Source organism: Hemicordylus capensis, chromosome 5 (genome assembly GCF_027244095.1).
Source record: "Hemicordylus capensis ecotype Gifberg chromosome 5, rHemCap1.1.pri, whole genome shotgun sequence".
NCBI lineage: Eukaryota > Metazoa > Chordata > Lepidosauria > Squamata > Cordylidae > Hemicordylus > Hemicordylus capensis.
The window spans coordinates 235,065,418-235,077,752 of NC_069661.1; the positions used below are offsets into that span (position 1 = coordinate 235,065,418).

General features: G+C 43.2%; 1 protein-coding gene across 3 annotated transcripts in view; it reads left to right on the plus strand.

Moving 5' to 3' along the window:
* The window catches only part of TMTC1 (transmembrane O-mannosyltransferase targeting cadherins 1), a 232,675-nt gene that overhangs the window by 122,319 nt on the left and 98,021 nt on the right, over nt 1-12,335 (plus strand). For all 3 annotated transcript variants that reach the window (XM_053252491.1, XM_053252492.1, XM_053252493.1), the window contains one exon: nt 1,536-1,657. In XM_053252491.1, coding sequence (XP_053108466.1) covers nt 1,536-1,657 — 122 coding nt within the window. The remainder of the gene's footprint in view (nt 1-1,535; nt 1,658-12,335) is intronic.

Sequence of the window (12,335 nt, forward strand, 5' to 3'; positions counted from 1 at the left end):
AATCAAACTACCACGACTCGGGTAGGAACGCTGCAATGGTAAACAGGACATTCAGTAATATGGAGCTGCCTTATACTGAGTCAGGCCACTGATCTGTCTAACTCAGTATTGTCTGTGCCAAGTGGCAGTGACTCCTTAAAGTTTTAGACAGGGAATCTTTTCCAGCCCTACTTGGGAGATGCTGGGAATGGAATCCGGGACCTTCTGCATGCATGAGCTGAGCTACGGCCCCTTCCCAATAGTCTGGTGATAAGCTGCCAGTGTGGATCTGCTTGTGACAAATGTTGCTTGTTTGTGGTAAATCTGATTCTGTTTCATTTTACAAGCCATTAAGGTTGCTTAGAACTTCAGTCACAGGCTTAGTTTATTTGTTCAGTAGCGCTGCCACTTATTTAATCACCATTGTTTCTTCTTTCGGTGCTGGAGAATTCTTTTCGGAAGGAAAGCTGTGAAGCCGAATCATATTATCATTCCAATTCCTTGAATGTATTTATTTCCACTGTAGTGGTAGAAAATAATGAAATTGCACAATATTTTAACCAAACACAGTAAATAGTTTTTAATATGAATAACATCTGATTAGTTTAATTTGGTCTTTCAGGAACAACCGTTGCCCTTGTCAAATATTATTAAAAAGTAGGTATGCTGTACTTGCATACCAAAAGCACTCTCTGAAGCTTTGGCCCCATGCGATGCGCTCAGAAGCTGTCGTCCACGACTGCAGTATTTGTCTGCAGAATAACCATGAACAGCTTCTGGTCGTGATTGGAACCCTGGGGTGCCCCGGCCTTTTGATAAAGCCTCTGAGTGTGTTAGCCTGTGGGCAGGGTACAGCATCCTATCTATCTATCTATCTATCTATCTATCTATCTATCTATCTATCTATGAAGAAGGCTCTTGTAACGAACTCATCTTCTTAAAAGCAGTGATAGTTAAAAAAACATATTTTCCCTTATTAATAAAGTTGGCATCCTGTGTGTGCAGACATGCTGGGTGCCAAAACAAGAAGAGCAAGAGGGTAATAGATTCCTAAATGGCAGAGGGACCCCTGCAAGACAAACTTTTTTTTTTTAATTTTAAGGGCTCCTAGCCACTCCCCCCACCCCACCCCAAGATTGGTAAATGAGGGCTGTGTAGTCTTTTTTACAGTCTTTTGGACATGGCCATAAATATGGCTTTCCGAATGCAAGATTGGATGTGAAACCTGATCAGGAATATGATAGGGTCAAAAGAGTTAAAGCCCCCTTCCCTGCATGCTGTGCTGCATTCCTGATCTGGATTGCTGCATTCCCCACCCCCAACCCCCAGCAGCTGCTATTTACATATAGAAAAATAAATAGGCAGGTGTCAATCACACTATAGGCAAATCGTATTTTTTGGTCCTAAGTACATGACTGAAGTACCATGAAAACAATGAGCATTCATTCACATGGATCAGATATAGGAACATGTATGGATGATGTTATGTTAGATTATCTTGCCTGAATTTGGCATTCTTTGCATTCATTTGTCTCTTAATTATTGTTTCATTGCAGAAACTGGAACACAGAGAAGTTCTAGTTGGCCTGTTGTTCCTGGTTTTTCCCTTCATACCAGCTAGCAACCTCTTCTTCAGGGTGGGATTTGTGGTGGCAGAGCGCGTCCTGTATATGCCTAGGTAATTTCACACATTTAATTCTTTTTCAATGTGACTCTCATTTCTCTTTTTAAAAAGCCCCTCTTTTATTCCTTCAAGTAAATATTCATAATCTTTTCGACCTATCACTTGAGAACTTCTGTGAAATCTGGCAGCCAGACAATTCTGAGCAGAAATGTTTAATTTGCTGCATGCGGTGATTCTGTACAATGCCATTCACACGTTATTTCTTTGATAATATTCATGGCCCTTCTGTTCACCAAGCACTCCAATAAATCTGAAAGATTGAAGTTTGGAGGGTTACATATTTTTGTCCACGCGGGGGCCACAATGAAATGGGAGATATGTTGACTGTGATTCTCAAATGGTTTGGTGGCATAAGTCATAAGGGCAGAACTTGCTCTGAGCGAACGATCCTACAATTGTTGGTAATGCAGTTATTCTGCTCTCATAAGAGCACAAGAAAAGCCCTGCTGCATCAGGCCAAATCCCATCTAGTCCAGCACTTTGCTTCATGCAGTGGCCAACCAGGTGTATCTGGGAAGCCCGCAAGTGGGAGAAACAGGGCAACGACACCCCCTGCCCCGCCCCCAGCATCTGATGTTCAGGGGCATGACCAACCCAAAGTTTATATGGTCAATGTGGCATCCCATAACTATAAAACTGAATTGTCTTATTTATTTGTAAAAACCAGGTAAACTGCCTGGGTTTGTGTTCTTACGCAGTTGCTGGTGCTTCGTAGTTTTGTCCAAAGTTCAAGTCAGTCCAAGTTGGATCTATTGTTCTTAAATAGAAACTGACTATTGTAAATGAAAAACTGACTATGCAGTTCTTTAAATATTCAGTAAATAGATATCTTTTAAAGGGCTCTACACATGAAGCTCAATGTTGCCTAGGCTTGATTTATATTCATAAGACTTTCAGACACTTATTTTGGAAAGAAAATACTTGACAGAATCACTCTGTTCCTGCATTCAACATAAAAACACTTGCCCTGTAAGGTGACAGGGTCTTGAACCAAGGAGCTTGGCATTTTACTCTGTACCACGATGACAGTCAGCCTGAATATGGAGTGACTCATTTGCTTTCTGTTGTGCTTCAAGTACCATCACAGATGACTGGGAAATAGTATTGCAACTGCCTGCTCAGCAGTGGTCAGGTGACACTAGACACCAGTAGGGTTCCAGCTGGCCCTATAAAGTTGCTGACTTGGGTCAGCCTCTTCAACCTGAGCAGTTGGTCACTCACCATATACTGAGCTCCCAAACTGCCTGTCACTTCCAGCTTGACTGCCTGCCTCCAGACCATCAATCTGAAACCCTCCAGACAAACTCTACCCTTCCGTATTCTCCATCCAGACCAACTCCCAGTGTCTGGCTGATGCTCATCTTTACAGCCATCTGAAATGAGATTTGCCATTTCACCCTGTCTTTTGAGAAAAAGGCTCTCCTGCTTGGATCATTTTTTTAAAGCCTACTTTCCAGTAGGCTTATGAGATCACCCAGCAGTGTGTGTGTGTGTGTCCCTATCAATTTCACAATATCTGGACCAATATATACCAAATCAGGTACAGCTGTAGGGACACATAGGGACACCTCATGTGGTAGTTTGTGATTATGTCATCCACCTCGATCCAAGATGGCGGAATCACGAATGTTTGAGACACAAAAGAGGACTAACTTGTGATTGCCCAACCAATTTGAATCAAATTTGCTACAGTTGTAGTGAGTGACACATAGGGACACCTCAGTCATGTAGTTTATAATGATGCCATCCACCCTGATCCAAGATGGGCAGAAACATGAACATTTGAGGCATAAAAGAGGGCTAACTTTGTCAAATCAATTTGGACCAAATTTGGTACAGTTGTAGTGCGTGATACATAGGGATGGTTCAGGGGTGAAGTTTGCAATGATGTCATCCACCCTTATTCAAGATGTCAGACATGTGAACGTTTGAAGTGCAAGTAGAAACCAGTTTGGATTAAATTTGGTACAGTTGTAGGGTCAATTAGGGACACCTCAAATGCATAGTTTGTAATGATGTCATCCACCCCAATTCAAGATGGTGGACACATGAATGTTTAAGGTACAAGTGGCCTAACTTGTGAACTGCCAAACCGATCTGGATCAAATTTAGTTGAGTTGTAGGGATAGTAAAAGGAAGGTAGGCAGATTAGTTCTTACAAGAACAACTTACTTTATTTAGATGTATATGCTGTCTTAATGCCACTCAATTTGGGACTTTTGAGCACTGGGATAGCTGATTGTAGATTGGCTGTATAATTGGGGACATCCATCCAGAGCACATGGGTGCTACAGAATAAAGTTTAAACTAGATATTTATTATTATTATTATTTATCATATTTATTTACTGCCTGATATATGTATCAGGCAGTATCTATATATATATTTCTCCTGGGTGTGCCCAGGAGAAATGCGTCCCGGCAGCCCAGCTGATTGGCTGGGCTGCGGGGGCGCCTGATTGGTCCTGGCGCACCCAGGAGAACGGCGGCAGCCATGGCCGGGGAGCCAGGCGGGCCCGGCCGCGGAGGCGAGGCAGCGGGCCTGGCCGGGCCCGGCGGCGGCTGCACCCTTGGGCCCGGCCGCCGCGCAGGCGGCGGTGGGCCCGGCCGCACTAGAGGCACAGATGCTCTGTGCCCGGGCCCACTAGTATACAATTTAAACCAACAAATATAAAATGGAGTGAAAATTACTAAACAATTTCACAGAATAAAAAGTTAACTTCATAGGATAAAAACAATTTAACAATTTAAAATTAATTTCAGTTAAAAGCTTGAGAGAACAGGTATGTCTTGAGGGTCTTCCTAAATGCAATCAGAGATGAAAATGCTCTTATTTTGACAGGAAGAGCACGAAAATGCTCTTATTTTGACAGGAAGCATATTCCAAAGCCCCGGGGCAGCCACAGAGATGGCTCACAATGAGCCGGTGACAATTATAACTGGATCTCTCCAGATGATCTCAATGGGCAACAGGGTTCATAACAGAGAAGGTACACTCTTAAGTACCCTGGACCCAAGCCATTGAGGGCTTTATAGGTTATTCATTCATTCATTCATTTGATTTCTATACCGCCCTTCCAAAAATGGCTCAGGGTGGTTTACACAGAGAAATAATAAATAAATAAGATGGGGCCCTGTCCCCAAAGGGCTCACAATCTAAAAAGAATAATAAGATAGACACCAGCAGCAGTCACTGGCGGTACTATACTGTGGGTGGATAGGGCCAGTTACTCTCCCCCGCTAAATAAAAGAGAATCACCATGTTGAAAGGTGCCTCTTTGCCAAGTTAGCAGGGTTAGTAATAACCAGCACTTTGTATTTCATTTGAAAACATATCAGCAGCCAGTGCAGTTATTTTAAAATCAATTCCTTTAGGTTGTCCCAGTGACCAGTCTTGCTGCCGCATTCTGTACTAATTGTAGTTCCTGGACTACGTACAAAGGCAGCCCTATGTAGAGTTTATTACAGTAGTGAAGACTAAAGGATACCAGCATATGCACCACTGTTTTAAGGCCATTTACCTCCAGAAATGGGCATAGCTTACATATCAGCCGAAGCTGTTAAAAAGCACACCTGGCCACTGCCTCAACCTGAGAAACCAGAGTTTTGGATCCAGGAGCATTCCCAAGCTACGTATCTGTTCTTTCAAAGGGAGCATAACCCCATCCAGAACAGGCAGATCTAAACCATTTCATGGGTCCTGACCCCCCAGTCAACCCTCTGTCTTATTTCAGTTCAACTTCGGTTTGCTATCCCTCATCCAGCTCATTATCACCTCTAGGCAGACATTTAGGGAAGTTATGCCATTTCCTGATGAAGTTGATGAGGAGAAATATATGTGGGTGTAATCAGCATATTAATAACACCCTGCACCAAACCTCCTGATGGTCTCAGGAGGTTGATGTAGATGTTAAAGAACATTGAAGACCGTATTAGAGCCTTGTGGAACTCCATACTTTAGTTCTCACTTTTGCAGTGCAGTAGTCTCCAAGCAACACCATCTGGAATCTACCAGAGAGGTAGGAATAGAACCATTGTAGAGCAGTGTGACCTAATCCCACCTTCCCTCAGGCAACCCACAAGGATACCATGGTCAATGGTATTGAAAGCTGACGAGTGATCCAAAAGAACCAGCTGCCCAACCATGGAAGATTGGAAATGGGTCTGCAGTTAGCTAACTCTGAGGGATCCAATGCAGGTTTCTTCAAATAAGGTCTAATAACAGCCTCCTTAAGAAAAGGAGGCAAGCTGCCCTCCCTCGGAGAAGCATTTATAATAGTTTCCAGACCCTCTCTCATAATATAATTACCAGATGAAATAAGCCAAGTTGGGCAAGGGTCAAGAGAACAGGTTGTAGGATGTACAGTCTGATGCAATTTGTCCACATTCTCAGGAGTCACAAACTGAAAGTGATCCAATCCAGTCCTATAAGAGATGTTGCTGGATACTTCCACAGTAGACTCTGCAGTAATTGTGCAATCCAGTTCGTCCCAAATATGAGAGATTTTATCCACAAAAAAGTAATTGAAGACAACACAGTGAGTGACTGATGGTTCCAGGTTCAAATTCACATACTGACCCCCTCATAACATACTAGCAAATTCACAAATTCAAATTCACATATTAGCCCTCTCACAACCTTAGACAACTGTGCTGTATGTGAATTTGCGGAAGCAATGCGGGCAGAAAACAACCACGTCTTTACCACCTGTACTGCCAGAGCATAAATCTTCAAATGTGCTCTGTGTTGTGGTTTGTTGGATTCATGCTGAGTCTTCCTCAACTTGTGTTCTTGTCATTTACCCTGCCTCTTCCGCTCTCGTGGTTCTTCCGAATACCACAGGGCTAATTTTGTAGCAGATCAGAGAGGATGCTTAGGAGCGATTGTGTCTACGACTCTACTCTAGACTTGCACCAGAGCATTGACAGAATAGTTGGGTGGGGATGCTTTCTTTCGCATTGGAGGAGAGCTGGTCTTGTGGTAGCAAGCATGAATTTTGTCCTCTTTGCTAAGTAGGGTCTACCCTGGTTTGCATTTGAATGGGAGGCTACATGTGAGGACTGTAAGATATTCCCCTTAGGGGATGTGTCCACTGTTGGATGAGCGTATGCCTACTTGCATGCAGAAAGTTCCATGTTTCCTCTCTGGCATCTCCAAGATAGGGCTGAGAGAGATTCCTGCCTGCAGCCTTGGAGAAGCTGCTGCCAGTCTGTGTAGACAATACTGAGCTAGATAGACCAGTGGTCTGACTCAGTATATGGCAGCTTCCTTTGCTTCTATTGTTTGAAAAGGGATCAGACCTCTTCCTGCCCCTGTTGCCAGTGTTTATTATGCCTCTAGAAACCAGGGATTCTTCCTTTCAGCTCTAATTACTTCACCTGAATTTCCTTGCATAAGATGTTTCATTTCTTAGCTTGACAGAGAACTGAAACTTAAATTTAAAATGTGTATGGCAGACAGTGTTCCCTCTAAGGCATGTGTTTATATGCGCGCACCCACAAATATTTTGAGGTTCACTCAGTTAATTTTGGATCCCACTCAGGTTGAACCAGGAAGGCCCCACTCTCAGTGCATGTGAGCACACAGTGCCTTAATACTGCTGCCGAGAACAACACTCATTCTTCACATAGATGGAAAAAATCAGAGAGAACTCTGATGGTCGCTAGTTCTTATTTTAGGCTGAAAATGGATAGATCTTACTTGTTGTCCTAAGGTTCCCACAGGGAAAGGTAGGCATGCTCTACTCTGAAAACTCATATAGGCAGGGCTGTCGAGAAGGCTACGTTTGATTGCTCTCAGGATTACTGAATAGTGATAAATGATCTCTCTCATTTTGTTCAGAACCATGCTGTCTTGGGGCATTCTCCAAGAATTCGTAACTACTGCCAAGCAAGAATGTTTCCCCCACCCCTTCTCTTTTTGCTCCAAGGGGAGTCCAGCAATAAAACAGCCAAGCAAATACGAGAGCAGGGATAATGTTTTTTAAACGTGATTGAAAATGCTCTTTAGCTATAATTTTGCTTTCTTGCCAGACACAGTATTACTTGTTGAACTGTATTTCCATTCCTGCTTTCAGCTCTCAGTTTAATTAGAATGAGATGAGAATGCCTAACTAGCATGAATGGGGACAATGCATCCATAGGGCTGTGGTGGTGATCTAAGGATGCTCTTTGGCTGCCTTTTCAAATGGAAAAATATTTGTTATAAATGTGTGCATTCAGGTATATGGGGATGATAGTGCGACAATCTCTGCAGATCCTTAAAAAGAAAAGATAATTGACTGAAAGCATTGCAGAGCGGTTGAAACCAGCGGGTTGCAGTGGACAGTGTCAGACCTAGGCCAAAGAGACCCAAGTTAAAGGCCCACTACACAGTACCAAGTATGATTGGATCTTCTGATTGTTTCTTTCTTTTTAAAAAACAAAATGTAGTTGCCAATTTGATTGGAGCAGTGCTACCGGGAGGCATGTTAAGCCTCTCTCCCCACCCGGAGCAAAATGAGGTTGGAGTGGGCCCGGAACAAGAAGTGAAGATGGACCCCTGCACTCACCACCACCTTCCCCCCATGTGTTTGCTGTGTGAGAACTAGAAGGGGATAGTCAGTATGACTTTTATCTAGCTCGTATGCAAGCAATATCACTGTCATGCACATATTTGTGTGCATGCATTCCTTTGGCTCAGAAACATTTGTAAACATGCATACCTATTTCAGTCCATACAACCTCACATATCCATACAACATCAGCAGTGAAGAATGATTTGTCACCCAGGTGATGCCCCCCCCCCGAGGCCCAAATATACTTGTCTCCTCACCCCCCACCCCAGGCTCTCAGTTATAGCTATGCCTCTGCCCTTTACTGGCTTCCCAAAAAGAACTGCCCTGCCTCTTGGCTGCTGTTACAGGTCCTTGTAATGTTTATCTCCTTGGAATAAACAGCTTCCTGGAAGGAGGGGCATGATTTTTATTGTGAAATTGACACTGTAGGAAAGGCTTACATTCTCCTCCTTGAGTGCCACTTCTCCAATCAAACGGGCAACTTGCCTTAGTTTATGCATGGTGTGGAGAGAGAGACATTTTTATCTCTCTCCCACAACACTAGAATCAGGGGTCATCCCATGAAACAGATTGCCAGGAAGCGTATGACCCAGAAAAATCAGCACTTTTTCACACAGCACATAACTAACCTATGGAATTCTCTGCCACGCGATGTGATGATGGCCATCAGACTGGATGGCTTTAAAAGGGGCTTAGACAAATCCATGGAGGAGAGGTCTATCAATGGCCACTAGTCTGATGGCCATAGGCCACTCCAACCTCAGAGGCAAGATGCTTCTAAATAACCGTCACAGGGGAGGAACAGCAAGAGAGAGGGCATGCTCTTATCAGTTTCTTTGGGGATTCCCAGAGGCATCTGGTGGGCCACTGTGTGAAACAGGATGCTGGACTAGATGGGCCTTGAGCCTGATCCAGCAGAGCTGTCCTTATGTTCTTATAGCTGCATTTCATTTTTTAAAAAGAAAGAAAATGGCAGGAAATCCAATCTTGGATCTCTCACATTACATGTAGTTTGGCCCAGATTTTCATGACTGAGCAGCTGGGTGGCCTTGGGGTAGTCACCAGCTGACATCCTGACTAATGAATTAACAGTGTTACGTGAGAGGCACGAGTGCCTCTGCGCTGCATTCGCACTGGGAGGAATTTTTTTGCCAACTTTCACTGCTCCTGGAAGTGCTCCTCGCAACCCAGAAGTGGGTCCCTGAGAGCTGTATGGCTTTCAGAGACCTGCTTCTGAGTTGCAGGGAGCACTTCTGGGGCAGGGGAGATTGGCAAAGATAATCCCCGCAGCAGCACCTGTGGAGCCCCAGAGCTTCATTAGAAGTGCTGGCACCATCATTTAGGATATCAGCCACCATCTCCCTGTCTAACCTCCCTCACTGGGTTATTGTAGGAATAACATGGCGTAGATCCATGTAGCTTCCTCCTTGAACTCTTCCTGGAGGAAGGCCAAGATATAAATGTAATAAATGAATCAAATCTGACAAATAAGCAGATATATGGTTTTATATCCCTGTCGCTAGTTCAATTCAGTTTTATTTCTCAGTGAATACTGCTGGCACATCACAACCTGACCATGTGATAGCATTAATCAGAATGTGTATTTTGTTGCGTTTTTGGTTGTTTCAGTCGTTTAAGAAGCTTCCACTTGCTTATTTGATAAATATAGGAGGTCTTTCAGCTCTACTTTTTGTTTCAGATCATTCAGCTCTACCTTTTGTTTTTAAAAAGTGTTTTTACCCTTTCAAAATAAGTTTTTAAATACTTCCTCTAATACCTTAGTATGTAGAGTTTGGCTCTTCTCTGCGCTGCCAGCCAGAGTTTCCACAGAGCGTGATATCCAGCTCAGTTCTGAAGAAGGCTTGTAACTACCAGTTAGCAACTGAGCTCAGCTCTTTGAGAAAGCTGCCTGCTGATTTTGCAGCCTTTTGGACTGGTGCTGAAGGGATCTGTAGTGAGTGACAGCTGTCACTCACTGAGAAGGAAGGGGAATGAGATGTGGGATCAAGCCCATCATTCATTATAAAGAACGGCATTGAGAAATGGCTGTTTGATTGTGCTCTGTCCTCGCCTATCTGAATTGTTCACATCCTATGCTTTTGTTTGTGAATAGTTATTTTGGGATAGAAAAGAATCCCAGCTCTCTCCTTATTCATATTGGCTAGTGACTAGGAAGTGATGGCTGCCACTTTCAATAGTGCATACGTATTAACTAACTTATGTGAGTTGTATGGAGCTATTTCCTCTGTCAGTACCTTTTTGCAGTGTGCCTCTTTCCTTACGGTTCATTTATGGTTTTGAATGTATTTGTTGATCAGGGGTGTATTTATTACTCCTGCTATCTGGGCAAAGATACATCTTTCAAAGTAGTAATTATCTCTATATCAAGCTGGTTCTATCCAGCTTCAACACAGCATATCTCCAAAGGCTATTGCTGATGTTTTACCTTATGGTTCTTTGAGGAGAGGGAATCCTTCTCCTCCTCGTACACCTTTGAGAATTTCTTTTGTTGAAAAGTGGTATATAAATAGTAATGGTAGTAGGATTAGTGTCAAGGTTAGTATCTTCCCACTTAACAGGAGGCTGAACTGTGGATGCTTTCACACTAGGGCCTTGGAGTATTGCAGAGGTATTGCTTTGCTTAAGTTGTTTTAAACTGAAGTTTCCACACATTACTTAACACAGCACTATATTATTCATCAGGGCCCGTACTGATGGCCAGAATCCTTCTATAATGTTTACACATAAGTAAGTCCCATTAAGCAAAGGTCCTTTCCAGTGTTAATTAAAAGCTTACTCCTTGCTAGTTGAGCTCATTTTATTGTTTCCTGTTCAGTATGGGTGGAAAATTAATTTTTATTGCCCCTTGTTTAGTCCAGCCACACCAGTGATGCAAGACCCAGGTACAAAACTAGTCCCATACATGGCCCTCCCTAGCTGCTAAAACTCTACTAGAACAAGTTGTTCAAGTCAGAACTAATCTGCCTACTTTCCTTTCAGTATCTCTACAACTGGACTAAATTTGGTTCAAATCGAGGTCCACAAGTCAGATCTCTTGTACCTCAAGTTTACGCATCCGCCATCTTGAAATGGGGTGGATGACATCATCACAAACTATGCCGTTAAAGTGTCCCTGTGTGTCACTCACTACAACTGCACCTCATTTGATTCAAATCGGTTAGACCGCAAGTTAGTGCACTTGCACCTCAATTGTTCATGTGTCTGCCATCTTGGATCAGGGTAGATGACATCATCACATGCTACACCATTTAATAATCCCTATGTGTCCCTACAGCTGTAGCAAATTTGGTGCAAATCGGTCAAGCGGTTCACCAGTTAGCCTACTTGCACCTCAAATGTTTACATGTCCGCCATCTTGAATCAGGGTGGATGACATCATCATAAACTATGCCATTGAGGTGTCCCTGTGTTTCACTCACTACAGCTGTACCTAATTTGGTTCAAATGGGTTAGACAGTCCACAAGTTAGCCCACTAGCACCTCAAACATTCATGTGTCCGCCATCTTGGATTGGGTTAGATGACATCATCACAAACTATGCCATTGCGGTTTCCCCATGTGCCCCTACAGCTGTAGCAAATTTGGTTAAAATCAGTTAGGCGGTTCACAAGTTAGCCCACTTGCGCCTCGAATGTTTATGCATCTGCCATCTTGAATGGGCGTGGATGACATCATCACAAACTACGCTGTTGAGTTGTCCCTACAACTGTACCCTATTTGGTTCATTGCGAAGGTGATGGTGGAGGGAGGGAGGAACAAACACGGACACACGAAATGCCGGGTGATCTTATAAGCCTACTAGAAAGTAGGCTAATAACTGTGATATTTATAAAAATGCCCTTGGCCCAATATTATTGGCTGTTTAGAGGGACATAATTCAGAACCATCTGGACTGGTTAGACATTCAAGGCCACAATTCTATCTTTAAACACATACTTTTGGATCCTAGGTTTTATGTAACTTGATTTTCATAAAACCTCCCTGCTGGAAACAATAGTCATTTATCTTGTATTGCTAGAGTACTTGCAGAATTTCCCTATATCACAATGGTCAAATTAAAGAAGCAATCAGTTATTGTTTCCTGGGTAATGTGCT